The sequence below is a fragment of the Primulina tabacum genome, chromosome 13 (genome assembly GCF_025594145.1).
Source record: "Primulina tabacum isolate GXHZ01 chromosome 13, ASM2559414v2, whole genome shotgun sequence".
NCBI classification, from domain to species: Eukaryota; Viridiplantae; Streptophyta; class Magnoliopsida; order Lamiales; family Gesneriaceae; genus Primulina; species Primulina tabacum.
In genome coordinates this window covers 6,622,063-6,636,965 of record NC_134562.1, presented here as the reverse complement: position 1 = coordinate 6,636,965, position 14,903 = coordinate 6,622,063, and the positions used below count along the sequence as shown (strand labels likewise).

General features: G+C 37.9%; 1 protein-coding gene across 3 annotated transcripts; it reads right to left on the bottom strand.

The window, feature by feature from the left end:
• On the bottom strand, nt 1-14,592 carry LOC142521684 (nucleobase-ascorbate transporter 3-like). 3 transcript variants are annotated; one of them, XM_075624813.1, is made up of 15 exons: nt 14,382-14,592; nt 14,076-14,267; nt 13,316-13,413; nt 13,043-13,219; nt 11,919-12,019; nt 11,699-11,774; nt 11,543-11,602; nt 11,271-11,455; nt 5,782-5,878; nt 5,256-5,342; nt 5,085-5,143; nt 1,626-1,717; nt 1,343-1,420; nt 1,102-1,262; nt 1-344 (listed from the first exon to the last, which is right to left on the bottom strand). In XM_075624813.1, the coding sequence occupies exons 2-15, from the start codon at nt 14,236-14,238 to the stop codon at nt 126-128; spliced, it is 1,653 nt and encodes a 550-aa protein (XP_075480928.1). In that variant the 5' UTR covers nt 14,239-14,267; nt 14,382-14,592; the 3' UTR covers nt 1-125. The 3 variants fall into 3 exon arrangements, with proteins under 3 accessions (XP_075480928.1, XP_075480929.1, XP_075480927.1); XM_075624814.1 differs by having other exon boundaries at nt 14,387-14,592; XM_075624812.1 differs by having other exon boundaries at nt 14,076-14,592.
• Between the last annotated feature and the right edge of the window lie 311 nt (nt 14,593-14,903).

The following is a 14,903-nucleotide window of genomic DNA, read 5'->3' as shown; positions in this document are numbered from 1 at the left end:
TAGCAAAATGAAGCATATAGAGATCAAACATGACTTGAAGCAAAGCGATGCCGCCTATTCATACATTTGAGCACACGGATTGTCACAACTGTAACTGATCGAGAATGTACAAAACCAAAGTCTAGTCAGAGAAATCTTGAGGGAATATACTCATTTATTCTCAAAGGATAACTGTAAAACTCTTCGTTTCTACTATCGCCCTTCCGACGCTGGAAAGGCACAAACCATGGAAGGCCTCGGTCTTCAAATGAATGATGAGCTTCAAGAGTGTTGTCTAGGAACGTCCCAACTATTAGGGCCACGGCAGGTGGTGAAGAGAATATCGTATTCAATATATCATTGAACTGCATGAAACCAAAAAAAGAGAGATACATCTCATTTGAATTTTAAGCAATACTGTAAGCACTGAAAGGCAAAAGGAGATCACAAATGGAAATGAAAATTACTAAATATTTTCATAGTTTCATATTTCTAATACAGGATGAACTTTCTCTAGTGCGCCTACCAATGGTCCATAACAATAGATATTAGACTAACAATATAGTTTCTCCTACTCAGCTGATCAATCAATTTGGTAGGTGAAATTAATAGTAGTTTTTATTTTCCAACAGCATAAAATTTGCTTAGGTGCTTCTCTACAGAAACTTAGGGCACTGGCAAAGCTTCAAAAATAGATGGAAGAAGATCTTGTAGCACAATTTAGAAGAAATAGGTAATCTACCATCACCATTCTTGAGCAGGTAGACTCCTCGCTAGTTGGGGTGTCGCATAAAAATCATAAAAATAACCTACCAAAGTATCCTGTGTTCCATGCTAATATAATACGGAGCCTCATGCACACTTCAATATCCTTAATATTTTTTTAAGATGTAAGTTTTTACCCCAATACATCAGATGCTTTTCGGCTAAACATATGGATCCATCCATGTTCAAACTAAAAGGAGAATACCTCAAGTGAATTACAGAAAATCGATCCATACCTTTCCCATTGTTGCAGGATATGCAAAATTGGCATCCGTAACTAAAATATCCTTCATCCCAAATTGTAATGTGTTTTCAACGTTAACATGAAGAAATCAGAGAAAAAGTCAGGACACCTACCCATCCTGCCTTCGTTCTGACAGGTCCATGTCCAGACATATCTGTGTTCATCACAAAATATTGAGGAATAGATATACCCAAGAACAAAGAGACGCCCAATACGTAGATGTTTCGCATTGAGTTGCTATTTGCGAACTGTATAAATGAAATCCCAACAGCAGCTGCAAAAAGCGTGCAAAAATGATAAAACAAGTAAAATACATGATGGTAACAGGTATTACTGCTCAGACAAGTGACTCACCAACAAAGCCGTATAAGACACAATATATAGCAGCAAATATTGGCAATGGAATTGATGCGAAAAACGCACCAAATTTTCCTGCAAGGCAAGAATTATAAAATCATAAATTCAAGAATTTGTGCCTCCACCCAAACAACCTTCCGTAAAATACCACCCAGGCCAATAAAGAAAAATTCACACTTTAATCTTATTCCAATTATCATCTGCGACTTGCCTAATCTTACATTAATAAACAATTTAAATGAAAATAGAAAAAGAATCAAGTGAGGCTCAGTTAACGAACCAAATATGGAAAAGAAGATCATAAAAACGGTGGATATCTGAACCACTCTTCTGCTCCCAACACGTGTTAATCCCAGTAGCCCAACATTTTCTCTGCATAAAGGAAGACCAACAATCACATAAAACTTGTTTCATAGGAGTTTTCACAGCAAGGCTGCTTAACTCAAATTAACCTTGAATTACCATAGTCCTACTTCTTCATACTCTTCTCCACTAATATTAGAGACACAATTCAATATTTTAAGCATTTCATTAAGCTTTAGAGTAATGTTTGCTAACAGAAAAAAATAATCAAGTAGAAGACGAAAAAATTTCTTAAAACTATCAGTTCTAAGCTTTGTCGTTTGATCATTTGAGAAGGAAAGCCTGTGATCAGTCATCAGTTGAATATTCAGTTTTCACAAACTGAGCTAAGTAGCATTCATGATACCAAACAATTGTACCTACACATCAAATGTTTTAGTTCTATTAAATAATGTTAGAAACTTGATCTCTTTTAACAAGTGTTGTGAGACATTTTTGGGCCTGATTTTGATGGGGATTTAAAAGTTGACGTGGAAAGCAAGAGGTATTCCTGAAGGATTGTCATGAAGTAGTGCATGCAAGCTTCTTTAATTTTTTTTAGGAAATGAAATTATATCAAGATAGGAAAACAGAGTACATGGAGACAGATAATATATCCGCAAAAGCACAATACAAGAAAAACTACAATGTTGATCCCTGACTAGATCTGAAATAGAGAAATGATTAAACTCTGCAAGCTTTCTTGTCCAACTAGCAACCCTAAATCTGATCTTTTCCCAAACCTCATCTATAGACTCTGTTGTATCGTTGAAAATTCTTCTGTTCCGCTCAACCACATTGACCAAAAAAGGTAATGAACTACCACATTCCAAAAGGTCCGACATTTCCATCGTTAGGTAATCCGGATCCAAAAGAAACATATCGTGCGTTGCTCTTGGGAATATCCACCCCATACTCAATTCCTGCAATACTCTATTCCAAATCCCAGTCGTGAACGAACAATGCAAAAATAGATGATTTCCCCCTAATGGAGGTGCCTACATAACAGTAGAATTAACTGGTCGACGCTCGGCTTCCTTAGGTTGAACAAAGTCTTCTTATCTTTCACCAATTCCTCATTGATGCCAATCCCGATACCTTCCACTCTATCTCCTAAATAAGGTTCACGCTCTCGCCTTACATCAGATTCTTTGATAGCAATATTAGAGCAACTGATAGATCCCGCAACTCCGTCTTGTTTTCTACGAATATTTGAATTCCCCAATTCCGCCAACATCCTCTTACCATTTACCACGACCTAAGCATACGATTGACGTTCGTAACACTCACAGGCTGCTAAATCAATAGAACCAACCTCGATTTTGATCTCTAAAATCCCTTTTTTTAATGGAATTTGCATCCCACCGTTAATAAATCCTCCTTCGGTACCTCTCACATTAATCTTTGCTGCCCCACGATCTCTAAAGCATGCAGTGTCATCATTTATATCCAACAAACCACCGCATTGATCCCCGATAATTTCGAAAGTATCAAAAGACCAAATATTCCAAGGTAGACCAAAAATCATAACCCAACTGCTGCAACATTCGTAAACCATGTCCTTCTTACTGATTTATGGTCTCCACTCAAAAACCAAAGACACCCTTCTATCAAAAAAACCTCTCAAGGTTTAGAAAATATGAATATTTTGTTTGATTGGAAGGCCACCACACTGCCTTACTAGCATGAAAAGGAAAGAGCTCAATCCTCTCGTTGACAAAATTACCAAGAACAGTCCGAATCTGCTCCCATGAAGTGTTAACACTTCCCTTAGTAACAATAAGTGTTTCATACCAGTTCTTAACCAGCCTCTGCCTACTACCGTTCTCGATTTCCTTCATCCCTCGATGATGCCGCCACTCAACTTTTTTGTCTTTCTGAAATGCGTTGTTAACTCTTCCTCGAGCAACACCGCAATGAAAATAGGCTGGACCTTCATCTGATTTTTTATAGACAATATATTTAATATTCTTTTACAACCCCACAAATTAAGAATGCTTGGCACTATGATGAGTTGTTTTCTACCGAGCTGGTTATGTTTGGACACTCCAGTAAACTTTCCCGTTTATTGGTATATCTTTCAATGGTAAACACAACATTAGTATCCCCGAACCAATTGAAAGCCGGACACAAAGATGGAGAGTAGATTAAGTCCTTTCACTTGGACCAGATCCAATGTGCCCGTTTTCGATCTAATTCAACAACATAACTCGCATTCCTAGTTCTCTCTGACCAACAAATCGAAGATCCCCCACTACCCAACCTAAACCGGAACACTTTTTGTTTGATCTTCATTTCTTCATCCCATATCTCATTCCTTGATGATTGATACAGCCTCCGCTGCTGGAACAGATCCCTGCTCAGAGCGTACATCCCTGTAGCGTTACTTGAGATCAGGGAACCAGAAGAAAGAATCTCGGAAGTGTGATTCTCAATGAAAATACTGAACGAGGTAGCAGCAACATCAAAAGGGCAGAGAAAAGACGAAGAAACGAGGAAAGAAAGGATAGACAAAGTCCACCAGCGAAGGTGGTCGGATGCCTGCAGTGGTCGCTTACAACAGGAAAAGAAAAAAGGGACGAAAGAGGAAGGAAAAAAACAGAAGGGTAGGACGCCACCGGCTGTCGGCACCGTGGTCAAGGACGCAATAGGTACGAGGGAAAAGGTGGGTTATGGAGTAATCTGCCACCAAACTTCAGGAGCAAGAGGAGAGCATTTTCAAAAAATTATCTCTCTAGGGTTGACAAGTTGCATCAAGTTTCTTAATTTTGATCACGAAAGGCAGAATATTGTTTGGGAGTGTTTGATAATTAAGTTGTATACTTCCCAGAAAACTTTTCAAGTGCTTTTTGGTCATTACTTTACAGAATTTTTTGGATATAAGAAGCTTTGTAGATGATTACCAAGAAACTGAAAGTGAGATATCTAACAGATCACGTGCCTAGCCCATGAGAAAGCAGGCCTAGCACATCTTGCTAAAAACAATAATAGGTCTCCATTGGATTGTGAATTGTAGCATGTGGTCCACTACAATTCTTCAATACGATCATCCAGTTTGCCATGCTGGCAAATAGTACCAGGCTCCCAGCCTAGTTTACCTTGAGACGAGGGAGGAGTCCTATGGAGGCATTATTACTTTTAGCAGGAGATTTTACAGGTTCTCCCAACTATCACAATTTCTATAACTAACAAGATCTCTGAGATTGACACTTGATGAGATGGGGTGGAGAAGAAAGAGAGCGAAATTGCCAGACGCTTGGAGTTTATTTTGTTTTTCTCATCTCCCCTCTTTACGAAAAAACATACATATGTACTCAAAAGTACTAGTTGCGGGAAAAATTCGAACTAAAAACAGATGTGAGAAAGTAAAAAATTCAAGAATGGCATCAGATCTTACACAGAAGCTGTCGTCCCAACAATGGAACCAAAGATTCCTTCAAGCAGCTGGCCTATACCCTGAAAATGAAACACAGAACAGTTTCACATTATCAGTCATCATAAAGGGGTTAAAATATACCCTTTATCAGAAAACAGCAAAACAAAATCATTAGCTTTCATGAGCTAAGACCTGTAGACCAATGCTCCGGCTTAGGACATACGCAGGAGGTGAAGTAGCACCAGCAAGCCGGGATGCAGCATAAAATGTTCCAGTCGACTGCAAATGACCTTAATTATAGCACTTACAAGCAAATAAAACTCGAAGTGCGACTGCATTAAGATTATCAAAAAAAAACTGAAGCCGAATGACATTGCCAATGCTAATATACAGTGATAAGCTAATATACCGTGATAATTAGTAATGCGGCATCCAAATAGTTTTCATCAATAACCAATACTAGTCTCCTGCGCATGCACTGTAAATGTTTGTATATAAAGGATGTTTCTGAAATGTTCTTTTGTAAATTTAGGAGTAAAAAGTATAATATGGACTGAAGGATATTTTAAAAAACAAATTTGGGGCATTTTGCAAAATCAGTAAAAGATTCAACGGGAATTTTTGTGTTTCCTAATAAGGAAGACATGTTTAGATTTAGGTACTTCCTTGCTGAATAAGGCAAAGTAGGGATAAGAGTTTTGGAAAAGGATCAACAAACCTCTGCAGAAGAAACAAGAGCAGCACCCATCATCCCAAATACATGACTTGCTCTGAATATTGGTGTACCCCACTGGAAAGGATATGGAATCTTGATCCTGAAATGAAGTAAACCGAGCAAAACGTAAGAGAAAAGTATATTCCACGACCCATAATCCCTATGTAAGATGAATCTTTTGTATTTAATCCCGCTATGATGAATAAGGTATTATACGAAATTTCATTCAAAATAGTCCATGAGATCGGAGGTTCTCTCAATCGAGCCTCATCACACATTCACCACCATAGGTCGACGAAGATGAAAATCTAACAAGCACAATTACTCGCTGGATTATCAGGACTTCGTGGTAAACTGGCCCATTTAAGATCCATCTCACAAGCACGTAACATAAACCCATAAATTTGTATTTCTTCTGGCATGGATAAGTACATAGATGTTTAGCATGGCCATATATGAATCACATTATCAAAACCAAGCTGAACAGCCAAAGCATTTCAAATTCTGGATCTCCAGCAGGCGATGAAGTTCAAGTTGTCAAAGATGTCGCATTTCACTGAACTTATTGTATGTCCCAGTGAAACAGTCCTATGAAAACACCTGTTAATCATTAAGCACTTTCAAAGCCATTTCCTCCATAACCATACTCCTAATCGGCTCTACCTTGAAAAATGGTACTTTTGGGCTGGAGGGCGTTAACCCCCAAGAGTTATACCTTCCCAAGCCATGCTCAAGGTAAGAAGATTGTTACCTTTTCCGTAGATCATTGATTGTTTCATGTTTGTCAATTTTGAAAGTTGTTAAAAGCTAATTGGTATGATACTGTTACGCATTCTGTTCTCAAGCAAGGTTGTTATGTCAGTAAATGGTAAATAACTCAGGTTATTATAATGCTTTGTACGATATTGATGTTGTGGCAAATGAGCGTAACAATCTCTGCTTCTAAAATGGATATGATGATAAAAAGAGGCTTATGTAGAGTTTAGTTTGCCACATTAACTATATGATTGAAACTATGTTTATTGTCTGCCCGTATAGCTGAATCTCTAAACTTTAAATAGGGTTAATTATGCTAAAAGTGTGATTATCGATGAATAGCTGAAAATGTTGAGGGAGCATATTGCTTTTAAATCCTGAATTTTAGAGCTATGAGATAAAACCATTGGCTAAACAAGTTATTGATCCTGAATTTGATGCTATGATAAGACGCCTCGAGCAATCCAGCTTAAGCAAACGAGTTTAAAGTATGTTATGATCCGTAACATGTGGCAGGTACCATATTTTGGGTAACACAGGTCGCCTCTGGGCTAACGTTATTACGTGGTAAGTGTTAGAGTAATTGCCGAGCAAACTAACTTGTCGCTTAGGCTTTTATTGAATTTAATGTAAAACGATCTTTATTTTAAAATTTTTTACAATTTTATTCAATTATGTTATTATGCTTTATCTGTATACTCATGCAAGCTGCATACACAAAGTCCTTGAATATACAATAGGTACCATGAGGTCTATCTCGCAACGTAAGACAATGAAACTCATTAGGAGGTGTATTGTATATTCTAAACGGACACCTTGTCGAATCAGCCGCCTAATAAGGATAAAGATCGCTTGAGCTCGAGACTAGTATATGTAATGTAAACGTCACGTTTCATTGGCAAGGCATGGAGATGTCCATTCATACAGATGAGCGATCATATGATGATATACTGAACAACCATCCCTCGGACTGCCCAAGTGGTGCTCACTTATCGAGTAGAATAGTTTGCGGTTATGGTTATACGCCATTAGTCCTTGACCCGAGACAATGTAGGCGCCATACGTACTAGCATGCACTTTGATCCGTTTACCGACTTCATTGAGGGTCAACAGGTAGCGAGGTTGGGTGTAGTTTCGAAATACGTGGGAGCAAATACATTTTAGTTGGGAATTCACAGTTTGTCTATAGGTAAAGATATCCTATGTAATATGATGAGTTAATATTGCAAGGAGTCTCTGGCCAGAGCAAGAATGTGCTTTAGGGAAAGGTGTTTTCCTAGTTGCACATACAATACCATACCACTGTTAGTACTCAAAGATAAATCACATCGTTATCGAATTCATATGCAACTCTCGATACATCAATGGTTGCACATTCGATCGGGATATATATATTGAAGGGGCCGTACTGTACGCTAACCATGACTAAAGGTTCTTGCAGGTACTATCAGCGATACCTAGGGGATCATGAGGCGATGCTAGTAGACGCTCTTACCACGATCCGATGGGTACGGGTGCAATCAGAAACGAGTTCTGACATTCTTGATCAAGGAGTTGATGAAAAGAATTGGGCTAATTAGAGTAAACTCGAATAAGAATAAATGTTATTCTGAATCAAATGGAGATGTGAACTCATGGCTAGTTGTATCCCTAAATCATTGAGAGTCACACAAGTATCGGACTCTGTGTTCTTGTTGAGAAAGTCAAAGTTCAAGAAGTTGAATTTGGCGGCTATAGTTTGATAAAGATCAAACAGGATGCTTATAAAGGAGTTTATAAGTTGATTCATAAGATGTAAAAAATGGAAGTTAGCATAATTGTTAATTAAGGAATGAGAGTGGAACTGCCTGTTTTGGTGAAGGAGTTCACTACGCTGGCAGTTTGCCCAATATGGTAAGTGAAAATTTTAATCTTCGAAATTTTTCGTTTCATTGTATGAACAAGACTTATATCCTTGATACATCGCGTTGTCGGATCTTCGATCGGGGTTATAATGAGTTCGAAATCATTTATTTAGTGAATTTAGAATTTATTGATTAAATGATGGTACTAGTAGCTCGATGATGTTTGGCCAACTCACAATATTCACAATGCAAAGTAGAAAATTTGTTATTGATAAACAACTTGGGAAATATTTTCTTTAAATAAATAAATTTCGGATGACATAACCTACTATTCCATAAGAAAATATCATCGACACTTTAGTGGGAAACGATAGCGAGACACTCGTCTGGATCATGTCTGCCAAGGAAGGAGTTGGCAGTAAGAAAGTAGAGATCACCATCCTGTTTAGCATTGCCAATCATCTTTCCCAAGGCTAGGTCCTGAAATTCACAATGAGAGGACAAAAATATGACTCGACGCATAAAGATTAATGGTGAGTTTGCTGATTGACAAGAGATTGTATGATAGTGGGGGGACATGTAACACATTTGTAGTAATCAAAGATGAGGAAATAACAACGGTTCCTTTCCCTGCAACAGAGCCATCAGCAAGTTTAATCTTTTGGTTTCCTGCACACGGAATATATGAGGAGAACACTTGCAATGAACCTGTCATATGATCTGTTGCTCCGAAATACAGAATCCAGACACTGTCAGTGGTCGAATTAGCAATATTTGCACAAAGATAAATACATGTCTGGGCCAAGGAACATGAGAGTTCGGATTTATCACGTCTAGAATCAAACAATTGGAATAATTGGTCTAACTGATCCTTGGTGAAGGGAAGAAAATCTGGGCAATCCAGAATCTTCACCACCTGCTTGAAGAGCTCGACCACCAATATTCGACCTGTTGGTGCCAAATTTTTTCTTAAGATGGGCTGGTTTCCCATGTATTTTCCAGCATGTTTCTATAGTGTGCCATGGCTTTTTGCACTTCTCGCAAAATGGTCTCCCATCAGACCCCGTCTTTCGACTTACAAGGGCCGAACCTGCAGACTCCATGGGGTGTTCAGAATGTTTCAGCATCACTTGGCATCGAGTTTCTTAACGTCGGACCTCGGAAAACACCTCCCGAAGGTTGGGCATAGGTTTTCGCCCAAGTACACGTCCTCTAACCTCATCAAGATCCTTGTTTAATCCCGCAAGGAAGACAAACATCCTATGTCTGTCTAGTTTTGCCTTCTAGCGGGTACAGTCCTTGCTACTCTCCCACTCATCTGCATCGAAGAGGTCCAATTCCTGCCATAGAACTATCAACTTGTTATAGTAAGTTGTGACGTCTTTGTTACCTTGTTGCGTCTGCCATACCCGAGTATTTAACTCGTACAATTGAGAGTAGTTTTCAGAATCGGAGTAGGTTTCTCGGACCGCCTCCCAAACCTCCTGAGCCATGGGTAAAAACATGAATGGTTTACCGATTGCTGGCTCCATCAAGTTGATCAACCATGCTGTTACAAATGAATTCTCGAAACGCCACTACTTGTATCTCAGGTCAGTTGAAGTCGGGGCTTTCACTTCGGTTTCACGAATCCTAGCTTTCTTTTTCCATCAATCACAAGTCGGACTGATTGTGCCCACTCCAGATAATTTTTCCCATTCAATTTGTGGATTGTTATTGGAAGAGAAGAATCTGGGGGTGTGACATGTGATTGAGTTCCACCGTCACTGCTTGAACCGCCTTCACTACTAGAACTAGCGCCGACCACGGCTGCTTTGAAATTCATAGCCGATTCTAACCTAGAAGCTCTGATACCATATAGAACAATATGACAAACAATACAAGGAGAAATAATTCTCTTATTTCTTATTTTCTAAAGACATGGAATAGTACACTTTATATAGGTCAACAAAGAGACATCAAATCCCACTAAATCTGGGAAACATCCCATCATACCAATAATATAAGATCCTATCCTATCATACCAATAATATATGGGAAATATCCTATCATATTATTAATATAGGATCCTATCATCATAACAATAATATATGATACTAATTCAAAATAGAGCCTATCAAATCTCTATCAAATCCTAACTATTTCCACAATTCACATAGTATAATTACCTTGATTGATATTTAGCACCTCGGATAAGGGGTTTTGCATAACTGGAGAAAGTGATGGGTCGTAATCTAGGACGTGTATGATCCAATAGGACTTTATTCAGCATAGTAGTCTTAGTTGATGTTGCTTTGAGCTACGATAGGAAGTATATCCCCAATATGATCGAAAAGATGAGTGTGGTAATCACCCATATTTTTATTTGGACCCATGTGGTTCCTTGAGCATGAATACTGCATCATACCTTAACTTTATAAACTGTTGCACACTATTGCAGAAACATGTTATGTTGTCCATTTCCTAGAATTTCTCATGCTACATGACATACATGTCAACCGCTCACATGCTGTTTCATGGGACCAACTCATCACCTTGGATAGCTTTCTTGTTGATTGGAGTACAGGTATTATTAGGCTTTGAAGCTGAGCAACTTGGTCAATGATGAAGGATAGTCGATCTTGGAAATAGTTCAGATTGGCCTTTCATTAAAATGAAAAGATTCAGCTAGTTTGGGGGAGTCAGTCTCCATGTAAACCATGGTTCTTGAAGCTTATATTATGCATTGTGTGCACTTATTAGTAATTATGTATTGTTTTGTATAATCGTGGAGTCTGTCACCGTTAATATGCCCATCTTAACAACTGAAATAAACGTTGTTTACCAAAATTAATGAAAAATGCATGATATTAAGATGAGGATCTCAGGTCCCACACCTCAATGTAGGCTTACCATGGTGCAGACGACATGAGATGAGAACGGTCTGTGCGGCAGCTTAACTTAGTCTGCTCACGAACATTGTTGTAAGCACCCGCAACAGTGAGAATTGCAGCAAAAGCCCAGACAACTGCAACGCACACAAGCAAAGCATATCTCTCCACCATAGGTCGAGCAACTGAATGGATGTGTTGCAGATACTGCATGTAGTATATATCTATTCTTGAAATTTTCCCAATTAGAAGAGAATAGAGACATAAATTCTCGCAAGCAAAATTAAATATTACTTGTTGAGAGACAATAAGCAAAATCAACATGGGTAGGCCAATTTCCATACAATTAGCAAGCTGCACAGAATGCAAAGAGACGAGCTTGAGCCAAATAAAATTCTTGTATTGATCATTATTTACTTTGATGAAGCTTGCAAGAAGAATACAAAATACCTGCGGAAAGCCTCTAGCAAATAAACCAAGACCTACCACACAGACAGCTGGCACTATAATCACTGGACTAAAGTACCTGCAAGGAGATAAAGTTGATCAAGAAAAGAGACAAAAATGAGAAAACTAACAAATAGTCCAAAGTTGATGCATGTAAGTTAGGGTAAATAACGCCTACTAAAGTTAAATGCACAAGAAGAACGGAGAATATAAATATGTTTACCTGGTAAGCTTTCCCCAGGCACTGCTATATCCGAGTATGATGTTCACAAACGATGACACTATCAATGCTCCTTGAATAGCTCTTATGGAGTGAGTGAACCTCTAGAAGCATCCATATTTAAAACAATTACAAAGAAAATTGCATGTCAAAACAAGGGTAAAAGGGTCGGAGAAGTATATATGACCAAGGCATCGTAAGGCACAATCTAGAAGTCCTTAACCAGCTCTCAAAAAGGACCAAAACTATGCTCATCAATACATGAAGTTTGCGGTTGCAACATAAGGTTGACATGTGTAAATGGAAGCCCAGAGTTTAAGTATTGAAGCTGAACCAGAATCACCCAAAACACAGAATCTTAAGACTGATAAGGTATTGGAATTGCTAGAACGAAACAATATAATATCAAGGAAATGAAAATATATTCTCTCTCTCTCGCTGCTCTTTTTTCCTTCTAAATTCTTCTTCATTTTTTCTTCTTTTCTTGGACTTTGACTTCCTTTAAGAGTGCTTTAGCGATCTGTATATTTGAATTCTACAATTAAGTCAACGTAGATGTATGTTAATGCTAAAGGGTGACTATGACTACATCCAGAAATGACGATATGTAAAGTCTGTAAAGATATCTGTGGATTTCAGAAAGAGGGCAACTTCTACAGATATACCTAGCTCGAAACTGGGTGATAATTTAACAAGAAAAACTTTATTCATTTTGAGGCAAGAACGGATTGATCCTAATGGTAGGATAAAACATCAGGTTGAAGATAAAAAAAAAACATAGAATAATCAGAACTTTTAATAGTACCCAAGAAATTGCATCGAATGCTTAAAAAATTACAATCAAGTTTGCACTAACAGATTAATTACAAGCATTATTGACATATATGAACAGAATAAGGTGAATTTCTAAGAATCACGAGTAAGAAATAATTTTTCTATCCGATTAAAGGCATTTTACCTCCTTAGAGATGGCTACAATAAATAAGGCAATAGTAAATTTCAAATCAAGAAAAGGTGCAGGAGTCTATACCATTAAAAAGAAAAGAGGGACAATAGAGTGTTTGAGCAAGCACACAGGCAAAAAATCTAACACCCTCGTGTTACATCTAACAATAAATTTTACATACATGTTGGTCATCTGGAAATGTATCACCAGATATATCGTTGACAATTCCCAGTACCGATATAACATAAGAAAATGAAGGGCCCATCACAGTTGGAAGGCGTGTGCCAAACCATGTTTGCAAAAGGGTATTCACTCCTGACATAAAGAGCAATGACTGAATCACTCGAGCTCTATCACCCTGTTTACAAATTTTGAAAATTTCCATTATAAAGCATTAACAAACCACTACAAATAATCAAGCCTCCCAACAATGTGAGCATTACAAAAAACTTACAGAACCACCACCCATCGGAGTTCCGATTGTATTGGCGATCAATACAGTTGTTCCAAGCATGACGACGAAGTGTTGGAAAGCTAATGCCACAGTTTGTACTGCAATATGTGAATTAAAGAATCAGCTCAAATACATCAAATAACTTTTGGTTATTGTTTTGTGGTTTTATTGCCCACTCACTCCACTAAATGAAACCTAAAGTCCATTCTGAGTGAAACCAGTTGTATCAAAACTGAGCCATTTGGTTGACTTTAAAAAAAATTGGATGATGGATTGCCAAATGTGTCCATATTCAAAAAAAGACCGCATACCACGGGATGTGAATATGAGTTTTTGAACCAGGAAATTGACAATGGACAACAAAATCCATACTATAATTTATACGCCTAGAAAACAAAAGGTGAACATTTATGATTGGTTACAATTCAGCACAAGGGACCAAGTAAAGCAAGAAGAATCATCGATTCTTATTCAAAAGAAAGTCGAAACAAGATTCCATCATCAAGGGCAGTCCATCGTTGAAAAGATTAGACATTTTTAGTCAGGATACACTTTCTTCCACTTTTGACAAGATCAAAAATAATAAAATACAATTCACCAAACCTTTTTGTCAACAAGATAATATAACACAAAACCCACAAAATCAAATAATCAGCCAGAGACAAAACAGCATTAGCACTAGTACACCAGCGTTAAACACAGCTCCACTCTGTGTGTGCGTGTGTGTGTGCAGGTGACTTTTGGGTTAATAAGTACAAACCCAAAGATGGGTTGGAGTGGATGCAGTAATTGAGCTGCAGAAGCTGTTCCGCAGGTGGGAACAGAGGCCCTCTTGCAGAACCAAGTGGCGGTGCTACTACCGCCGGCGGTGGCGGCTGACTCGGCGGTGGCTGATGGTGATGATGATGACCCGTCTCCACCATCTTTCTCCTTGATTAATACTTCTTTCGGGCTGTGGAAATTACAACTTCCGGTAGTTAAAAAAAAAAACAAGTTTATAGCACCGACACACACTCTCGAGCTAAAATGCAATCTTTCTTTCTGGGGGATTTCCAAGAACATGTACCGTACACAAACCCAACTCAGCTACACAATTTTCGGCTTCAATTCTTTGAATTTCCCTTAAACGAAACACAAATTTCTTGGAAGTTGAGATAAACAAATTCAAGTTCACTGGAAAATTTTAGTTCCTTCTCTTTTAAGTTTTTTTCTTTTTTTCTTTTTCCCCAAATGAAGTTTCCCAACAGAGCCAAGTAAACTGTGGATGAGATATACAAGGAATTTGTTATATATATTTATAAATAAGAGTTGGAGGTTTTGTCCTTATCAAGGAAAGCCCGTGAAATTACCGAGAATGCCCTCGTAGTCCTTTCTCAATTTTTGCCATTCACAGCAAGTCTACCAGATTCTTTTATAGCTGGTCCGGTCCGATCCGATCTGGTTGAAGTGTTTAAAATTATATTCCTCCCGAGCATTTGTAAATTGTAATAATATATTTTTATTATAGATTTTTTAATGAAGATTTATTTTTTAGTAAAAATATTTTTGAGACTTGAAGTATCGATAAAATGTCAAATTGTTATATAAA

What these genes read in the sequence shown, in the direction of transcription:
- LOC142521684 (XM_075624812.1), bottom strand. Translation starts at nt 14,238, where the DNA reads ATGGTGGAGACGGGTCATCATCATCACCATCAGCCACCGCCGAGTCAG. An exon ending in CATTTCCAGATGACCAACAT is followed by an intron (nt 12,020 to 13,042) that starts GTATGTAAAATT and finishes GGATGCTTCTAG; the next exon opens with AGGTTCACTCACTCCATAAG. An exon ending in TGTCTTATACGGCTTTGTTG is followed by an intron (nt 1,263 to 1,342) that starts GTGAGTCACTTG and finishes CGCTTTTTGCAG; the next exon opens with CTGCTGTTGGGATTTCATTT.